General features: G+C 36.5%; 1 protein-coding gene across 2 annotated transcripts in view; it reads left to right on the top strand.

The window, feature by feature from the left end:
- LOC306880109 (GDP-mannose 4,6 dehydratase) overlaps positions 1 to 21,851 on the top strand; it is a 68,416-nt gene extending 46,565 nt beyond the window's left edge. For both annotated transcript variants that reach the window (XM_079433417.1, XM_079433416.1), the window contains 4 exons: positions 9,261 to 9,379; positions 9,594 to 9,690; positions 21,019 to 21,087; positions 21,175 to 21,851. In XM_079433417.1, coding sequence (XP_079289543.1) covers positions 9,261 to 9,379; positions 9,594 to 9,690; positions 21,019 to 21,087; positions 21,175 to 21,237 — 348 coding nt within the window. In that variant the 3' untranslated portion in view covers positions 21,238 to 21,851. The remainder of the gene's footprint in view (positions 1 to 9,260; positions 9,380 to 9,593; positions 9,691 to 21,018; positions 21,088 to 21,174) is intronic.
- The last annotated feature ends 261 nt before the right edge of the window (positions 21,852 to 22,112 follow it).

Genomic DNA, 22,112 nt, shown 5'->3' with positions numbered 1-22,112 from the left:
GGTGTGTGTGTGTGTGTTGGTAGATATGGTATTTCCTTTGCAGGACTGTTAGTTTAAATGGCTCCACAATGTCAGAACATTTCGGCAACAGACTTTCAGCGCTGTGACCGCTTCCTCTCTTTAGGAATTTTAATGGTTATTTGGCATTAACAACTATTTTCAGAAAAACTCTTAAATCAGAGTTTCAAACCAAAGCTGAAAGTTTCATGTAGTTTGTACTTTTTTGGCAGCCTTTTTAAATAAACATGTGTCTTGTGGTATTACCTGTTGACTTTAGAAATGTTTTCAATGAAAGCGAAGATAAAATCATTTCTTTTACATTGCGATCTAAAAAAAAAAAAAAAAGAAAATGAATTTTATTAGGCATACATGGGCTTCTGAGATACACATCCACATATGCACACACAGGGAATATAGAATAACTGAATCCCAGCTTTCCATGACCAACAGCGATATAAAAGTGGAGGGTCAAATTTTACCCAGCATTCCTGACACACAACCTCATAGTTCACATACATTCACATTCTCACAAACGGCTATTCATTAAGGATACACAATATATCCTTATCCAATATCAATAGTTATTCAATTTTATCACAATTTTATTATCATTATCATTGTCTTTATTTTTTCCATTCAAGCAGTATGCTTTTCTTCCCAAACAATAAAATATATTTTCCATCTTTTCTTCTTTAAAATTATAAGGTTTTAATGCCTGATTTTATTTTGAAGCACAATTTTATGGGATGAATGGCAAAATGAACACTGCCCATTCTTTTTGTTTTTGATCTTAAATATAAAAACAAATAATCAGTTGTATCTGAATTTCTATATCAGTGCAACTTTTTTTTTTTTTCTTTCATTTTTCTAGTTTATTCTCATCATTCACACACAAATTTTGAGGAATAACCTTTAGGTGTTTTGCAAAGCGGCGTGTTTGACACTGATGATTATCTGTGGTAATAGTTAACAGCCGATTCTCTTTGATAATGTCCATTTTGTTTAAATGGTCAGATGCCATCAAACCCACACACACATGCATGTTTCATTAATGTCTATCAAAAGACTTTTTAAAAAAAATGCTGAATCTGACAAAATTTTGAATTAGAGTGAAATATGTTCCTTGTGGTACACAAACACACATGCACTAAGCAGCTACGTTCACATAAACACACCACGACTTTCCCTGATGACTCACTTTCACTCTTAAACACATTTTAATACAAACATGACGATCTCAGAGGTGGTCTGAGCGACCATGGGAATTGTCAGCATATTTTACGAAAACACCTCCAGAGAAGAGCTCTTTCTTACGGTTTGTTTTGTTTCTTTTTAGTTCTCCGATTTCATTGGAGTCTGCAGGAGTCCAGAGGAGCAGCCATACTTGTGCGCACAACTTATTTTAGTTGCGCCGTTCTTTTCCCAGGCTAATAAGGTTTTAATTAGGTTTTAAGCTGTATATTTGAAATAGACTGACAAGAGGTTAAACCATCCCAGATCAGGTGTCTAACAGATCTAATCAGATCTAATATAGAACCGCTGCAGATATTAAATCCGAATTAAACAAACAGGTATCCGAGGTTCAGGCAGTGCTGATCTTTAACAGTTATCAAAACAGCACATTCTGTACATACCTCCACCGCTGCCAGCACCTCGGGCCAAGCGCAAAACACTGACAAGGTTTTTGTCCTCTCTTCCTTATTCTTCAGACCAAGAATTTGACAGTTTATTGGTTGGTGACGTGTTTTGGCCTCCTTTATGAGTCTGTTTCAAACATGCGGCAGGAACTAGCTTCCTTTCTACCTGCATAAACACCTGAAACCAACACCTTTCATTCTCTCCTCCTCTTATTTCCTTTAGAGGGCTTCCTTTGTGTTGTGAATATCGCTGCTAATCTGTAGATTAGAGGTTCGGTCTTGTGGATGTGTGCCGATGTTTGTTTAAGCCTGATTGTTGGTAAAGTGAGATGATTGTACTGTCTGTACGTGTATGTTTAGATGAACGGTTTAATTGTGCCTTTTTAAAAAGATTACAGAGTTTAATGGCCACACACTCACCGCCTTGCATTCATTTAGCCTGATATAGACACGTGCCAGCTTGCAAGTTCATTGATTCATTATACAAACTCCCACATCATAATAATCATCACATCGGTTGGATTGGATCTAGCTTCACTGATAGCACTAGACAGGAGGAAGTTTTATCTTCTTAGGCAAAAATGACAGAAATTTAAGGAAAATGTGCACACAGATGAAGCATTACAATCTTTCCCTACTGTATTGTTGTTTATTTTTTTCCCTTCAGTGGATATAATAACTCTTCCAAATCTTGAACCTCATATATAATATATATAATATAATATAGGCTTAATAGGAAAAAATACAACATTCTGACTAGTTAAGTTGTCTTGAAATTTGATGTTGTCAATTTGTATTGACATTCATTGAGTTAATTTTTTAATTTAAATTTTCCAGTATCTAAATTCCAATTTAAACCAATTTAAAGAAATCTTTCTCATTAATTGACTTGTTGCTTATTGGACAACTAGTTGACCATCCTGACCTATCTGTAATTCTGACTTTATTTTTGCTCTTTCCTTCTTTGTTTTGAGATATTTTCTTGGTTCATATCAGATTTCCAATCTTTTGCTTCACTGCTTTTTTAATCCACATTTACAGAGACCTCTATGCTTCAGGACTGATTTTTCTGCACCTCTGACCAAGTGAAGGCAGATCCTTCTGTCTGTCTTTGTGACGGTGCTAAGACAGGCAAGAAAAGAAGTGATACACATACACACACCTCTCTTTGTTCATTGTACTCCAGGCAGTAAAAACTCACCTGGGGAAAGCATCAGCAGTAAGATTCGCCAACACGGCATGCCTCCACAAATACAACTGTCATCACTCTGTCTCACACACATTCTCTCACACTGGGTGTTCATTGGGCAGAAGTCTTGGACACATAAATGTTCATTCTGTCTGTCTCGCGCACACACACAAATACAATTAAAAGAGTCCTAATGTGTGAGAAAATTCCCAACAGTGTTACAGCTTGACCTTTCACTTTTATATGACCACACAAAATGAAGCCACCTGTGAAACAGACAGGAGAGGACGTGTGTGAGTGTGTGTGTGCATGATGTCACATCTGTGTTTATTGCGAACATTTATAGAAGGCATTGTTGAACTCTTCTGTTTTCCCGCTTGCAGAGTTTCTGTGGTCACAGAAGTTGTGTGCACTGCTAATGGATGTGTATGGGAGTGTGTTTCCCCGCTCACACACCTGTTCCTCATTTTCCAATTTGTAACCAATCTGCTCTCAACGAGGGGCTAAACAGCCCCTGATAACCATCTTGACTGCTCTCTCTTTCTCTCTCACACAAACACACACACACGCACACATACACACACACACACACACACACGTTTCACTGTCTGGATGCATATGAGTTCCAGTCAATAAACTGCATCTGTAACCGTTTTTTATCTTCCATCAGATTATAGTTTCTTCCTGTCTCTACTGGTCAGTCATTTTCATGATCGATATGACGATCTAAAGTCTGGCTCTTCAGCCTCAATATAGTGATAAGCATACCACTCAAACCTACTATAGGACAGTGATTCCCAGCCTGCATCTCGGAACATACTTCAGCAGGTTATTCATCAAATAATTTCCAAAAAATTTAAATTTATAAAAAGAATTAGTAAAAATTAAAAATAATATTTTTTTTATAAAAAAAATAAATAACATATATGCATATTAATAATTGTTCATTATTATTATTATTATTATTATTAATTTATTAATATTTAATAATGTTTTATATAAAGTAAAATAATGTTAAGAATGAAAATAATAATAATTAATAATCGAAAATATATGCAGGTTTTTGCAATTATCAAATATAATATAATTGAAAAAATAATTTTTATTATGAAATTATTTTAACAATGAAAAATTGTTAAATATAATATTAGTTATTAAAAAGCAAGCAGATATTTGAAAGAATGTCAAATATAAAATAAAAATACTGTTAACACAATTAAAAAATATTTTAAATCTAATAATTAATATTAAGTTAGCGTTAAAAGAACACATTTCTAGTGTCAATAAAAAGCACTTAAGCCTTGCTAGTCATCCATGTATTTTTATCCAAATTTAGGGATGGAAACACTGCTTTATAATTTTTTCAATGTTTTTTTTTTTTTTTTTTTTGACATTCCAATTTTGTGTTATTTAAATTCATGAAAATTTGGATGGAAGGGGGAGACAAATAATGTTTTTTGGCGAAATATCGCTTTAGGAGATGATATGGTTCTGATATGGACCATCGAACACATCCAGTCATGCATCAGCTCAGATGGTCTGACTGGAACTATGCCATGTTTTTGACGTGTGTGTAATGGTGAACTCTGTGTATAAGTGTATCATTTGTATTGGCCAGGAAAAGTAACTTGAGCTGTGTGGAAAAGTCCATTTAAAATAGCATTAATGAAGTAACCAGGTGATCCGCGGTCAAAAACACACTCTCATCGTCTCTCTCACTCAGTCATTTAGTGGTGTCTGCTCTTTCACACTCTCGCCCTCTTTCTCGTTCAGTGTGTGTGTGAGCAAGTGTCACCATATGACAGCCTGTCTCTGCCTAATTCAAACCACCTGCCTTAAACAGAGTACTTCTGTGCTCCATACAAAAAAAAGACTGTGTCCGTGTGTGTGTTGTGGTGGGTAAAGGGGAGTATTTAAACTTTCAGCAGCTCCAAAAATAAAAATAGGCTTTTAAAAACAGGCACCCTTCTAAACCAATGACTCCTGGAGCTATAGAGTCAGTTCCAGGCTATGTGTGTGTGTGTGTGTGTGTGTGTGTGTGTGTGTGTGTGTGTCCTTCCCGGTGGATAGTTATGAATAGTTGTATTATTACAGGGCAAGATCTACCTGAAAGACTCGTACAGTTCTTATGTGAGGAATTCTTCACATGGCATAAAGTGAGCTGGAGTGTGTGGGCACTTCTTTTTTTTTACTTTTTTGTGTTGCAATCGTAAATGCATGTTTGGTTGAATTGGATTCAGTGTTGCAGAGAGAACAGCAGGTTTGTTTATTGCAGAGTAACAAACCTAAAACAAATGTAAATAGCCAAAAGGTTACATCATATATGAGAGGAATTTATTTAGTTTTTTTGTTTTTAAGAAAGATGCATTTTATTTTTTTCCTTTGAATAATAATAATATAAGTTAATAAAACAAGTCAACTTTTTATGAAATGTTTTGTTTAATGTTTTTACTTCGGTTTTTACTTTACAATTAAAGTAATAAATTGTAAAAAACTAAAATTGTAAATAAATAATTATTTTTTATATATATATATATATAATACTTTTTTCTTAACTTTTAACTTTAGTTTTACCTTTTTTCATCACAATTCTGACTATCTTAAGGGTATGCATATATTTTTATAGGCTACTAGTCCAAAATTTGCACTTTTTAAGCAGTTGGCCTAAATTGGTTACTCATTATCTTAAAATTATTTGATCTAAAGGCTTAGTTTTAATTTAAATTTTGCCTATGTATGTATTTCTTTACAAAACAGAACATTTTTTTAAATGCGTGACATTTACAGAACAGTGATCTAGATAGGATGGCTACTTTGAAGAAGATTAACATTATAATTGGTTTTACTACATATTTCCCATACTTCAATTAGTGCTATATTATAGTTTTGACAATTTGCACCTTTTTTTTTCTAAACTGTGGTAAAAACAGTAATAATGAAGAATGTGTAGGAGTGTTCAGAATATTGACTGGTAGTGTAATTACGTAAACGTTCATAACATTTCCCCTTGGAAAATTAACCACCCATGTAATGTAAATTTGTTTGAAAATTGTGATTGGATGCATATGGTCATATGACCAGTGATTGCATAATATGTCATAGTTTACCATTCCAAAATTTAATATGATTTGAATATTTCAAGATTATTTAATTCAAAAGTGCCTGCGTGGAAATATAGTCACTCACCCAGATGCATAAAAACAAAAGAGCCACTGAGGCCGAGGAGAGGGTGTCATCACAGTTAATCCTTTGTTTTCTCTCTCACCTCCTTTTAAACTCACCTCTCTCTCATCCAACTTTATGTTTGCCTGCATGGACGGATGGCAGGAGGAACACTGAATCAGGATCAGGTGGTAATTTTTGTGTTAGGCCAGTGTTAAAGGGAAGTGACCTAAGCCCTGGCGCTGGACTGAACAAGCCTGTATAACCTTTTTTCTGTGAAACACAAAAAATATATTTTTTATTTTCTACATACAATAAAGATCAGTTGTGTCCAGTGTTGTTTTGGACAGTTTAAACATTCTTCAAAATATCTTGTTTTATGTTTCACAGGTTTGGAATGACATGAGGGCAGTAAAAAAAAAATATGACAATTTTCATTTTGGGTGAACTGTCCCTTTAAGGCAGAATAATAATTTTATTTTAAATTGTATTTTGTTTTTTTTTACTTTTTCTAGTCAGATCAAATCACATTTATTTATAAAGCAATTCATATTATTGACCTAATTTATTAAGATCAAGCAGATCAGTTTTTATTTCGATGATAGTGTAAGTAAATACTGAAAATATTTAAATTGTGTAAACTGTTCCTTTAAGATGGGATTTAAAATCATCAGTAGAAGGAGAGGATCTAATATAGGGCGGCAAACTAGTCCGTGGCAAGCTATGAGGTGTGGGCCGCAACAGAGAAGCACGATCATCTTGGAATCGTCAAAAGTTATTTGAAGACCTTTAGAGTCCTAGGAGTATGATATTGTGGGACAAAAGCACATACGAGTTACCGAACCATGTACACAAATGATGAAAGCATCTTCTTACTTTTCTTTTTTATACACAAAGTTTGCACATTTGTGGCTGAAATGGCCAGAGAGCCTCAGAGCGTCCAAACCCCTGCCATAACGCCAAGAGAGAGTGTGTGTGAACAGGAAGGAAGGGAGTTGTGCTGCAGGCCTCTCGGCTGTCTCTCACAGTGCTAATGATCCTTGGAGAGAGGCGTGAGGGAGGAATGGAGAGAAAAGGACGGAAAGCAAGGGATGTTAAGACCGATACAGTATGAGCCGGGTTTCAGTTCAGAATATTTTTCCTGTTGGATACATTTACAGTGGCGCTAAACCACCTCACATTTCACAAAAGTCCTTGCTGACAAATCCAGAAAGTTGCGGAATAATAATGACTGTTAAAGCAAACCGAACACAATGGAGAAGGTTTCAGAAATGAATCAGTTACAGTGCTTCACTTTGCCATCAGTGTGAGAAAGAGTGAAACAGAGTGAAAAATCCAAGAATGCTGTTTGCTGTGACTAAAATAGAGAATGTTGCAGACCATTTCCTCCCTTCACTTGACCTCTATGTCTGTCCCTCTTGTTTTCTCTTCAGTCTTTCTCTCTCACACACAGACACACTGTTACATGTAGGTTTCATCATTTAGAAGCTGTATTGGTGAAGATAGAAAGCTTTGTCTTGACCTTTGACCTTACTTGCCTCATGGTGTCATCATGGTCATGATTACATATTTTGTGTGTATACTCCGGCATTAGCACTCACAGCACCAACTGACAGTAAAACCTTTGTATTACTTGCCAATAAGCTGGTACTTTAAGAATTGCAACATTTTTATTAGGAATTGCAACATTATATGGTTTGTCAAACTGTAAGTAGTCTGACCCCAGCTTGATGTCAGTGATGTGCTTCTTCTAAAGAAAACATCTGTTGCGACTAACAACTTTTACCTCAGGGGAAAATGTACTGTCAGACATTCATCTTCTCCAGAACTCTGTGACAACACATACACGAATATTCCTCAACAAAAATATGAGGAACAACATTGCAGTGTGTTGTTTTCATGTTTTTGTGACACATGCTGAAAGCTGCCAGTGACACAGTGACTTGAGCTATTTGTCACAAATATGTTTTAAAAAATCATTTGTCATTTGGACAAAATATATATTCTTAATTTAAAAAAAAATGCTTACAGAAGAAAAAATTCTGCTTGAACAGACTTCAATATTTAATAAAACCGCAACATTTCTACATTAGGCATTTTTAAGTGGATGCACTTGCCTGCAAACATTCAGGTGTGTGAGGGGTGTTTATGTATTGCACTCAATAAAATAATGTGAAATAACATTTTATTGGTCAGTGAAAAATGTATATTTATGGCTAATAAATGTTCTCACTTATACCAAAAAATCTATTTTGGATCTCTTCATCTGTGTGTTGAGGGAATCGCTACATTTCAGACTAGACTAAATCAAATAGAGCAGCTCTGAACAAGATCGTTATCCTTCACAGTGGGTGTTTAGTGGTTTGTGATGTAGAACAGTCATTTTTAATTAACCCACAGATGTTTAAAATACAGTTTGATTGCTTAGACTTTGTAAATCTGTATCCATCACAATGCAGTGTGAGTTCCCTCAGTGTTTCATTTTATGGTTTTCTCTTTCTGTCTGTCTGTTATCTCATTTGAGAGGTTTTTTAAGTGAGTGCAGCAGGAGTGAAATATGAATGAGTTGGGCGGCCGAGTGTGGCGCTCCCACTGCAGCGTATAAAACGTGCTGATGGGGTCTTTATCCCTCCATCAAGCTGAGGAGAAGAAAAGAGCACAGTCCTGTCAAGGGAACGGGGCGATTCTCTGGCCAACTGGCTAAACGCTGAAGCCCTGGAGTCAGAAAATGTGTATGAGAGAAAGAAAGAGGGAGCTAAAGCCAGAGAAAAAAGACAAAAGACTATCACCCATTGACCTCTTGGCAAGCATTCTTGTTTTAAGTATCTCACCATTTATTTCTCCAAAAGCACTCTCTCTTTCATCTAGATCACTACTTAGATATAGTCTGTGGGTTTATGTCGTTGTGTAGTGGTTGTATGGACTTGGGAACTCTGTGCTTTATTCCCACAATTGGCATCCCATGAGGCCTAGTGTTGACGTCAGGATGGGGGTGGCCATGTGTGTTTGTGTGTTGGGGTGTGTGTAAGATCGTAACCACATAAAAGCACATCCTACTGGGAGCAGATGTGTCTGCGTTGAATCTGTGTTGTGTGTATGCGGGGGAGTCTTGATACTTGATCTCAAATGTGAACCTGAGAAAATAAAGCTGTTTTGATACTGTTATATGAGGTCATCATATTGATATTATATCATCAATCACATCTGCGTCTTCTGAAATGGAACGTGCCTCATAATAATGATATCGATCTTGTTGTTTCTGTTTGTTTTAGGCGATGTGGCTGATGTTGCAGCAGGAGGAGCCTATCGATTTTGTCATTGCGACAGGGGAAGTGCACAGCGTACGGGAGTTCGTGGAGAAGGCCTTCAAACACGTGGGCAAAACCATTGTGTGAGAGCACGCGTACACACACATCTACCTCAGATTACACCCATCTGGTTAATCTGACACATCTGGTGTTGATTGCCGACAGGCTGTACAAGACCGCAAAACAACACGCAAACACACAATAAATATTGTAAATATGTAATGCATATGCTGACAGCTGAATTGGAAAACAAATAAAATGAAGGAATGGGTTCAAAGCTCTTGTTCTCGCACTTAGGTGGGAGGGGAAGAATGAGGAGGAGGTGGGCCGATGTCAGGAGACGGGAGAGATTCATGTGAAGGTGGATCCGAAGTACTATCGGCCAACTGAAGTGGTAAGTCACTGCTAGTATCTTCCCATGTATTAAAAGATCTGAATATCCAACGTGCCCTTAGGAGGTGAGACATTACAAAATATCATACATAGACTACCGTGCAATAAGTATTGACATCTCCTAGATATGTGGTGAGAATGTTTTCTTTTGTTTATTCTATTACATCATTAGACAGCTATTTGTTTCAATATTGTTCATTGTGACTTATACTCCATTAAATCAGCAGCATTCAAATCTCTAGAGAGGATTAGAGGGCGTTCACATAGGACACGTTCTTTCTTTCAAAAAACAGCGAGACATTGTATATCTCAATGGAAGGGGTCTTGAGTCTTTTTGGAAGAACTTGTTTTTAACTTCTTAAAAATGTGTCGCTTAACATGCAACAATTCCCCAAATAAGCAGACCCAATGTGTTGGCCAAATATGCTAGGTTGTTTATATACACTGCCGTTAAAAAATTTGGGGTCAGTAAAAATAATACTTTTATTCAGCAAAGGATGCATAAAATTGTGAAAAAGTGCATTATAGTTTCCCCCAAAATATTAAGCAGCAAATCAACATTGATAAAAATTAGAAATGTTGCTTGAGCACCACATCATCAATGATTCCTGAAGGATCATGTGACACTGAAGACTAGAATAGATTACATTTCAAAATGTATTAAAATAGATATATGTTCATTTAAATTGTAATAATAATTCACATAATTACTGTTTTAACTGTTTTTGATCAAATAAATGCAATCCTGGTGAGCATGAGACAAAAAATCTTACTAATCGCAAACTTTTAGACAGCAGTGTATGTGCGTAGTTCAACAATAAAAAATAAAAAAAGTATTTTTCAATGAAGTACCCAAGTAGACAAGATGATTAAAATGTCCATCCTTACTTGACATGTAGATGTCACATGGTGTATGTGTGGTGGGTGGTCATTCAGGAATGAGAAAGGCCACTAAATCTGTAAAGAAAACATGCACATGAAATGATTGTTGACAGATCAGAGGTTTTCTCCAAGACACATGTTTACTGCGTATGGGTCAGAGGGCTGTTTTCAAGGAGCTTTTTCAGTTAGAAGAAAAAAATAACATAAAGGTAAGACAGAAAGAAGAAGTGCAGAAGAACCAGTGCAGAAAGGCATCAACAGTTTTTGATGACCTCCCAATGCTGTTACATAATATCAGCCCAGGATACTTAAAGACACTCCAAAAGGCATAAACCGAACAGGCCATCCATCAACACAGAGGCGAAATGGGAATTTGACTTTTAACCTTTGTGATAGAAAGTAAATCACTGCATTTCCTCAGGAGGCAGTAGTGTCAGTACGGGACACAGGTCACTTACAAGGATGAATGAGAGCGAGTGTGTGTATTTGCGATAGATTTACAAATGCGTTGGCCACAGGCTACAGTGAGCATGTTTTAAAATCTGTTGGATGAAGCTTACGATCAATCAAATCACTTATTCTGGCAGAAACGGAATAGAAAAAGGATCTTACTTCAGTTTCAAATGTGTAATTATGTTTTTGCTCCTCTTTGCCAGCACACACACACACTTTCTTCACCTGATGGGAGTAACTGGATGAAATACTCACCTATTAATAGAAAAGCAGTGGGTTGAATACGCTACCTGTTTATCCAAAGAGACCATCGTCAATCGTCACATGAACTGCTGTGTTTTTGAGCCATCCTAATTTATTTTCATTCGTACTACACCTGCATGATTTATGAAAGCATAATTACAGACAGATAAAAATCTTCTGGCTGAAAGATCCCACGTTAATGCTAAAAATAACTGGCACACCCAAAACTGCTGTTAGATGAATGGCTCTATGCATTATTATCATTCCCAAAATCAACATGTGAAGCCTCTGAGTGATGACTATCATGCCAGACGTAACTTGTGGTTTGATGTGCGTAAATTGCGAACGAATGATGAAACTCAAATCGGCCATCTTTATTTGCATAACCTTTAGAGATCTCATAACGAGCGTATGCGTGTGCGTAGGGGAGGATATTATCCGTGGCTTTGCTGCAAATACAACCTGTATCTCGCTTTCGCTGGATGTGTTCTTTCAGTCGACACACACTTGCTCACATTCCTTCAGGAGATATGCGTAGCTTTAGCTTCACAATGAGAAAAGCAGGTAATGCGCTTAGCCTTGTCTGTCCATCACACGCCATCTACTCACAGACAAAGAAACCGTGTGTGCGCGTTGAAATAATATGCTAACTTCCTTTTAAGGCCTGAAATATCACGATTTAAATGAAGCTTGAAATATTAGAGTGAATTTCGGTAACTTTTTTACGATTTCCAGCAGGAGAGCCATTCTTTTATTTCTCTCTCTCGCTTACTTTTATTCTATCATTTGCACTTCCACAAGGACGCAGCGAATTGGGTGCAATAATGAACACATCAAAACCAAGCGCTCTGTCTTTTAGCTGATTGAGGGGGTTTTTAACAGCGAAGGCTCGAGCTGATGAATGTGGCCCCCAGACGGCCGCTGAAGACCGCTGCATGAACCCTGCGGTCCCTGCTCTGCCTTTCAGCAAATATGATTTTGCACATCCATTTCATTCTTTCGGATGCTGATTTAAACAATTTTTATGAGGCACTTTGGGGAAGGAGGACCAAAGTTAGCCAAAGGCTTCTTTTTTTTTTCTTTCACTTTTTATTTTCCAGACAGTCCCCAGGAAACCCTCATGGTTTTTTCTTTTCGTTTTTCATTTTGAAAGAGAGAGAGAGAAAGGAGCACGAGAGAGGGCATAATGAAAGCAAAAAGCTTTGATTTATGCAACGAATTCCACAAACGGCGAGTTTGCAGCAGCCGCTTGGTTTAGTAACTCGGGCCTCTTATGAGTGTCTTGCCCTGCTGAATTTATGTGCACATCTCAAAGTTGTTTTTGGTAAACTGGGCTGTGGTTATTTTGTTATCTGGTGTAATTTCAGATGACTAAATTGTATTGTAATTGCCTTTTTACAAGATTTGAGGGTCTTATGCGGCAAGGATTATTGAAAATAAGTAGTGAAATTTATATGAATGTGTATGAATGCTTTCAGGATGTGTCTGCCAGGAATATAAATGTTATGTACAGTAAGTGTAAGTGTGAGCATGCATGCTGATGATAGACAAAACACACAAGCTGCACTGGCTGCAGTTCACCATGTGTGTATTTCATCAAATTGACTCACAGACTTGGTGACCCTGAGGAATTGCCACAACATAATGATGGAATTATGTGGATTATCAGAGATTAGGACTATATATGGTACATATGTTAACATAATTCCTCCAGCAACTCAAAGACAAATTACATGTATTTCTTACAGATTTAAATTTGAGACAGTTGTTCTTTTGTGGAATATTGTGTATTTTTAGAGTAGTAAATGCACGTTGTCTTGATATTTAATGTCCCTTAAAATGCACATCAGCGTCTTCACTCTGTCCATTAATACTTTTTTTAAAGTACTTTATTGACATCATAAAGATTACATACACACACACACACACACACGAACACACCTATGTATGCATATATATATATATATATATATATATATATATATATATATATATATAATGTATGTGTATATAAATATATGTGTGTGCGTGTGCGTGTGCGTGTGCGTGTGTGTGTGTGTGTGTGTGTGTGTGTATATATCAGTGCCCTCCAAAAGTATTGGAACAGTAAAGACAAAATTGCTCTGAAAACGTGTCTGTAAAATCACCAACAAATTCCAGAAAGCTGGGGTGATGCTCTGACAATTTACTGTCCTCAGGAGACTTTGACACAGAATTACAGATGCTACAGCAAGATGCAAACCTCTGACCAGCACCAAAAATAGAAAGGCAAGATTAGAGTTTGCAAAAAAGCACAAAGGTGAGCCAGAAGAGTTTTGGAACTGTGTGACCGTGTGACGGACCGATGAGACAAAGATGAACCTTTATCTAAGTGATGGGAAAACAAAAATGTGGAGAAAAAAAGGGAACTGCAATGATCCCAAGCATACAGCCTCATCTGTAAAGCATGGTGGAGATGGTGTGGTGTCGTGGCATGGGCATGCATGGCTGCCCTGAAACAGGCCCTCTCAACTTTACTGATGACTTAATGTATGATGACAGTAGCAGAATGAATTTGGAAGGGTACAAAACCATCTTGCCTAACAATATTCAAGAAAATGCCACCAGATTCATTGGGAAGTGCTTCGCATTGCATCAGGACAATGACCCAAAACACCCTGCCAGTTCAGTAAAGGAATTTATAAGGGCAAAGAAATGGAAAGTTTTAGATTGCCCAAGTCTATCTCCAGATTTAAATCCGATTGAACATGAATTTCACCAGCTGAAGAGGAAAGGCAGAAACTCCCCAAAACAAGCAACAATTGGGATTGGCTGCATTAAAGGCTGGGAAAATCATTCAAAGGATGAGACCAAGAGTCTGGTGATGTCTATGGGTCACAGACTCACTGCTGTGATTCTGCGCAAGGGATCTGCAACTAAATAATAGCTTTTAATCTTTTATATCTGCCTTATGTTCAACTGTCCCAATACTTATGCTCACATCAATGAGTGGGATGAACTCTAAAAGTGCTGTTCTTTTTATTTGGTAAAACATGTTTGTGTTGAAACGGCTAATCATAAAATGTGACATTATGTAGTTTTGTCTCATATTCATCTTTTAATCATATTTGCAAATGTCTTGACTCCACAGCCAACAGAGCAATTTTGTCTTTACTGTTACAATACTTATGTGGGGCACTGTATGTATGTATATGTGTATATATATATATATATATATATATATATATATATATATATATATATATATATATATATAATTTATGATGATCTTAATTCATTTTCATTAATAATTATACTATAATAGAAAATACTTTTCTGATGATAAAATGTTTCTTAACTTTTTTTATTTGTATTATACTTATTTCGCTCTTATTTTCTGTAATGTTGATAATAATCATAAATTGCATTGTTTTGACAATTTAGCATTGAACGCTATTTATGACTGTTCGATATTTAGAGAATGGACAGCCAGTGTTTCCCTAGCCTTATACTTATTAAACTACTTCAGACATTTACATTAATGCATTTATCCAAAGCAAATTACAATGCATTTAGGGTATATCAGTACGTGTCTTCCCTGCAAATCAAACAAATGACTGTGATGTTGCTTTAGAGTTTACATTATTACACTATAAGTAGGCAGACAATATAATTGATACGTGCACTATTATGATGTATAGATCTGTGTGCTGTGTTTACGTAGCATGTAAGCGCATACATGTTTTTTGGTTTCTTTTGGAATGAAAGATGGCTTTGACCTTTCACTCCAAGGATCAGGATTGGGTGATCTTATCTGCTCTGTGGCAGAGGTCAGGAGCGAGATAAAAAGCATCCTGTAGTGAGCAGCGCACACACACATGGAGGCCCTCACTCTGTGAATGCAGGAGTCTGTCTTATCTGACCCATGTTGAGCGTCATAGTACCAGCATGCAAAACACAGCTGCATCATCACTTACTTGCAGCCTTGCTTTTAATTTGAATGCAAGATCCATTTTATTTCAGGCTTAAGCTTAGTGGCCAACTGACCTGCATGCTTTTGTGTGTTTTTAGATTTATGTGCTTGTTGAAGGCAGGTCCCCCACCTTAAGCTGAGCTTAAGCCTCTGTTGTCTGTCGTGATGCTTTATGGGTAGTGCAGTCTTTAGGGTTTTCTGGGTATTATAGTTGCTGTGGTTGAGAGGCTGGCTCTTTGTGACAGCTTTACGGTGATATGCAGTGTAATAGGTCAGAGTTGTTAAAGTTGAGTGTGAATGATGTTGTAAAGAGTCTGGCCAGGTGCCAGGTAGAACTCAAACCTGCAATAAAACCGTGCCCTTACCATTCAGCTTTTCCTCATGATGACCATATATACATCCACGTTTATTTCCATCACACTTTACAGTAGAGCTTAACTCACTTTCATAACGTTACATGGCACTTTTTACCGCGCGCCCCAGGACTTTTTTTTTTTTTACTTTCTTGCACTCTGTTCTTGTCGAAAGAGAGAGAGCGAGAGAGAACAGAACAAAAAAAATAAAGAGGGAGAGAGGGGTGTACGTTCTCCCCTGGCCTACTCTCTGGTATTTCCTGAAGGACTTTGACTGAGCGGAACCACCCTGGGCCCCACGGAGGGGAAAGAGAGAGAAAGAGCTTTTAAAAAAGAATGAGAGTTGAGAATATAACACACAAAAAACAAGCTAAGTGTAAAGATTTTTTTTTTTATTAAACATTTAGGGAAGATTCCCTTTTGAGAAAAAGCAGTAGAGAATGTGAAGATATTACATCACTGGATGTCTATTACTGAACTAAAAGTTTGCAACATTTAAAGGGTTTTGTAAAAGCTCACTTGACAGCATTTGTTGTCTAATGTTGATTACTTAAAAAAAATCATTTCTGAGTGTTCCTCATTTTCTAAAAAAAAAAAAAAACTCAAGACGCATACAATGATATTTACAATTTTGGAGGATTTAAAAGCAAAAATGTGATGCTTATAATTTTACAAAAGCAGTAAAATGAATTCTTCTGTTTATACTCATGTATTATATAAACTGCAAATCTGTTTAAATAGGTTTACAATTGTAGAATTTTAGGTAATACGTTGTTAATGTAGTGAAGTGGTAAAATTGTTTAATTTTTCACACTAAAATTGTCAACACTTGTTAAACAATTGTTTATTGTCTGGTGCTATTGAAACACAGATTGGCTGCATTCGCTTCCATTTAAAGTCATTTTATTTTAAGAAAAGGTCAAATTTTATTTTTGTGTTGATCAACATTTTTACCACAAGTGTTGTCGACTTTGATTAACTTGTATTGAACCTGGAGTATTTCTTGAAACTAGGTTGAAATCGGATGCAACTAACTAGATTAGTTACTTAAAGTAAAATTAGCAATTCACTATTCAAGTAAACAAGCCTGTTCATTTGGAGTGATCAAAACAATCCTGTGCTGCATTAGATCAGAAAACGTTTTTTTTTTCTTCCCAGCAGGTGATTTTGACTTGTGTAAATGTGAAAAATTGTGTTAACTTGTATACCAGTGTTGGGTTTGTTTGTGCCATGTGTCATAATTACCTCATGGGTGTGTGCGCATTTTCACACTTTCACGGCTGTGTGTAGTGGGAGAGGGGAGGTTAATTGTGGGCTGCCCTCTGTAAATGGCATGTCCCAGGCTCGTTATCTTGATTGAGTAATTAACTCTGGCTCTCGGCACTCTTACTCACACTGTCAGACTGCTGAACTCCTGACACCTCGCATTCCTCGCTCCCTCTCCCTCATGCTTTCTCCTCTCTTGCTCTTTAACTTTCACACAGCTCGTCTCTCCGAGCTTTCAATTTATCATCATTTTCCTTTCTCTCCATGTCATTCCTGTCTCCGTCCTCTCTCTCTTCCTCTTCTCTCACTCTCGATCATTCCAGACAAGACCGTTTTTTTATTACACGCATGAGTTACAAATGTGAAGGAGCTCATGAAATTAATTCTAGTGTTAAAGTGATAGTTCACTCAAAAATAAAAATGCTCTCATTTACTCACCCTCATGTTGTTGCAAAACTGTGTGACTTTCTTCTATAGAACACAAAAAGTTGTTTACTTATTTTTTGTACATACAAGTCAGTGCATTCCAATATTGTTTTGGAGCCCCATATCATCTTTTGTGTTTTGCAGCAGAGGAAAAAGTCCAGTGAGGACAGGATTTTTATTTTGGGGTAAAACTCTTCAATTGAGCTAAATGTGTGTATTGTGATTTTCAGTTACAGTTCAGTTAAGTGAAACTCACAATAAAAATGTCTGTGGTTTAACTTTACCTTAAAATATAGTAGCATGGTAATATTTTAGGTTTTACAAATTTAAATTTAATTTACAGTAATATTTCATTATTTCATTAACTGATATAGTGTTAATATAACGACCTACTGAAGTAGTACTAAAATCCGTTTTGTATCTTTATAATGAAAACAACCACCAAATACACTGGTGCTAAAGAGAAAACCACATATAGAATATATATACATAAATACATGCATACATACATATATATTTAAGGTGGACATAATGTCATACACAAAATCCGTACAACACAACATCAGGTGTCAGAAAATCTGAATTTTATTAAAAAAAATTAACATAAGAAAAACTAAGCAGAACGAGTTACTTCAATGATAAATAAAAGTATATATGTATGTGTTTCTATATATATACATATATATATATATATATATATATATATATATATATACATATACATACATACATCAAATGTGCATGTCACACAGGAAATTCTGGGAATGGCAATTTATTGTTTTTCACTGTTAATTATATTTTTTACTCCAAAAACTGTAAATTTAACTGTATTTTACTGTCCCAAGAGTTTTTTTTTGTGTGTGTGTACATAGTAAGGGAACTTACTGTAACCAATTAGCAGGTTTTTACCATAGCATTTTTGCTATTTTTATTGTTTAAATTATGATAATTTTTTACAGTGTAGTTCTCTATCTCCCCCCACCCACAGTGAAAGTGCAGTAAAAGGAGGTGAGATGAATATTGAAAAGGTATCTGGGTCATTTGAATGAGGTGAATCATGTTCACGCTGACAGGCAGGACTCTTGTACTCTTACACTGCTTGAAAAGACACAGCTCTCTGAGGCTTGTAAACACACAAACACACTGCCAATACCACATGTAAGCACACACAGATCCTCAGTAATAAACACACCGTTGAGTATGTGTAACTCATACAGATGCTTTCATGCTGCGGTCTTGTCGTTCAAGTCTGGTTTTTAACACATTGACACTAGGTTGTATAGATTCAGATGTACTTTTGCACTCAGTCTTTTGGTTTCTCTCTGTAGTTGTTCTGCTCTGTGATTGGCTGTTGTTTGAAATGGGAAATCATTAGAGTCTTTGATCCCTCCTAAACATCCTGCATCAAATAACTCTCACACACACAAAACTGCACGGCACATAGCGAAGTCTGTTTAACAGCCGTGTATTTCTCGTTTCGTTTCGCCATGTACTTTCGAGGTTGCAGTTGGATACATCTCGCACTTGTGTCTCTTACATACGCGTGCATTTAAAGTGTCAGACACTTAGGGTCTGTGTCTCTTTGCTGGAGAGGGTTTACATGATTTTATAAATATTTATTATACATTTGAAACACGAATCTGAGAGAGACATTCTCCCCTGTGTTGATTCAGATTTTTCGGCATTGTCTCTTTTTCACATTAAAAGATAAAATGAATTTTTTTGTTCTGATATCTATACATTTTATACAAAACCATTCAAAAATGTTGGGGTCAGTAAAAATTTTTCATAAAGATGTCTCTTAGGCTCACCAAAGCAACATTGATTTGACAGTACAGTATACAGTACAGAACAGTTAAAACAGTAATATTGTGAAAAATTATTACAATTTAAAATATCGGTGGTCTTTTTGAATATATTTTAAAATGTCTTTTTTTTTTTTTATGATGGCAAAGCTGAATTGTCAGCATCATTACTCCAGTCTTCAGTGTCACATGATCCTTCAGAAATCATTCTAATATGATAATTTGGTGCTTATGTTATGAAATGTTGCTTATCAGTGTTGGAACTGAAATGTTTTGCTGCCAAATATAAATATACAGAGATTTCAGGATTCTTTGATAAATAAAAAGCTGAAAAAAAACCTGCATTTATTTGAAATAGAAAAAAAGTCTTTATCACTTTTAAAAGAAAATAAAAGAATTAATTTGTTTAAAAATCTTACAGACCCCAAACTTTTTTTTTTTAGACATGTTTGTGAACAATACGGACTCAAATATCCAGGGATTTGTAGATCAAAGGAAGTTTGACCCCTCCTTTTGTTGATCTGGTCATATTGCTTTTGTGGATTTGACCTCTGACTCCTCTGTCGTGCAACAGTGCACGAGACCGGTACTCTGTCTGTGTGTGCATGTTTTTCCTGATGCATGTCTCAGAGATATTAAAACTCACTGAAACATGCATGCTTGTTGTAATTTTAGAGTCTCACATGTCATGTGTGGCCATGCTGTAAGTTAACAAAAGTCGCTTGATGTTTGTGAAGGTCTGTCTTTTCAATAGTCCTGAATTCCTTTACGTTAAGTGCTCAGTCACACACAATATAAATGCACCCAGATGATGACTATCACTTTAATTTGTTTATTTCCATTTTATTTACCATACATGCAGGTGCGGCTTGTTTTAAACCCTGACGCATATAGATATCTTCTTTAAACAAGCATAAACAGCCAGTGTTTGAAACTAAAATCTGCTTGTGAACTTCCACTGTGCCTTTGATTTGTCTTGACTTGCTGACTGTCTATTTAATAGAAAGAGTTATTGCACACAATGCATGATTCACATGCACACACATAATGCTTCGGTTGCATCGAATTAATACTGTTGTAGTTTTCCTTCCTCGCAAACACTTTGTAAACTTACATTGTCAGGACACAGTACCATAGTTGTTTGCATGTGAAGACTTGGACGGGTGACAAAAGCAGCTGATGTTAATTTAGCTTTCAGAAAAGTGAAGACTAATTATGATTAATATGCCGCATTAATACGTATCTTGATTATGATGGTTGCATGCTGTTTCATATGTTGATGAATGAATGCTGTTTCCCTAATTAGTCTTTAAAATATGGTTATGTCATTTAAATGATTTAATTGGAGCTAAAATGGAACCATGAGTTAGTGACTGTAACTTCTCAGGGTTCAACATAAAAATATGGGCTTTTGGAACAAGAGCTCTCATTTGTCAAAGGCACAGAAGTTCCGTTGTGTGTGTGTGTGTGTGTTCTGGCTCCTTGTGTAATCAGATCAGCAGCAAGGACACCCTCAAACTCTTTACTGCCACCCTGAGAAGCACCTTTAAATGTGTGTGTGGGTGTGTTTTGCCGTCCCAGCAGAAGAACAGAAGGGGTTAGGCCATGAGAGTCACATAATCCATCATGCTCTGGCACTGAGAGAGGGCTGGAAAAGAGGGGGTGCTGGATGGATGGCCTGCCTTGGCCCTCACCTTCCCCCCGAGACTTGGAGCTTGACACCTGTGTGTGTGGTGCTGGCGATTGTATGTGGGTGTGTGAGAGTGAAGAAGAGTGAGTGTGTGTGTGTGGGGGGGGGGGGGGGGGGGGGGGGGGGGGGGGGGGGGGGGAGTTCAGGTTAGGAGGTCCAGTTAATAAAGAAGGACTAAACCACCCCTTTGCTTTTTTTTCTTTTTTTTCTTCTTCGTCATTGTTTTTTCCCGTCTCACTCTCTCTCTGTCTTTTTCTAGGACTTCTTACAGGGAGACAGTTCCAAAGCCTTAAAGATCCTGGGCTGGAAAACACGTGTGACATTCGAGGTAAGAGTTCCTGTAAAAAATCAAAGAGGTTCACTTCCAGTGCACTGGAGATTGAGAAATAATCGGTGTATGTGTGTATTCCAACAGGATCTTGTTAAAGAAATGGTGGACGCGGACATCGAGCTCATGCGGAACAACCCAAATGCCTGAGCCCACATGCCTTCATCTCCATGCATGCCAAAGAGGCGGTTATCATGTGTTTGTGTGTGTGTGTGATCACTGGAAGAAGCGTTCAGCTGCAGTTCTGTTCCTCCGTCTGTCGTTTTCTCTGCTGCTTCAGCTTTCTGATCTCAGTCCCCACTGTTGCCTTTCTCTGTTCCTTAAAACTGTCCTATTTGAGATTGTGGGTATGGATTTTTAGTTTGTGTTCTGTCTAAATGATTTGTATCCATTTTTATAAAGCCGTTTTTATTCATAATCATGAAAAAATTTATAAATAAGGGATTAAAGGGTTTGCAGAGCTTTTTTAAAGCTGTTTGCTGGTTTATTCATGTGATTCCTTAAACCGAAGTGATGACATTAATTGGTTGGAACTTTAAAAATTGTTTCTTGATTATTTAAAATGCAAATACAAACTTTGAAGTTTTAAAATTCAGTAAATTCTCCAAAGAGACATTTGAGTGTGTTTGTTTGTGGTTCTCAACCTTTTTGACTCCAAGTTCCCCCCATTGTCCAAGACAATAGCTTATGTGGTAGTAAGTTATTATAGAACTGCTTGTTTTCAGACTTTTATTAAAATATTATGAAAGAATATGATCAACTGCAAATAATAGGCTATTGTAATTTCATGTTTCAAAAAAAAAAATATTTCAAGAAAAAATGTTTGTGGGGAGGAGGGGGCAGATTAATTTAAATATGTAGGTTTATGTGTTCATTATGGCTTTAGTATTTTATTTTATTCACGTATTTTACGTCACTGTTTTAGACCACCTGCTCCTCTTGTGAACCGCTGGGTTGTACATGTTGAGAGATTAGGCTCTCAGAGTAGATTTGTAATTTTAAGATTTTATTTAGGGTGATAACAG

This window comes from Barbus barbus, assembly GCF_936440315.1.
Source record: "Barbus barbus genome assembly, chromosome: 14".
NCBI lineage: Eukaryota > Metazoa > Chordata > Actinopteri > Cypriniformes > Cyprinidae > Barbus > Barbus barbus.
This window is presented reverse-complemented; position numbering and strand designations above follow the sequence as displayed.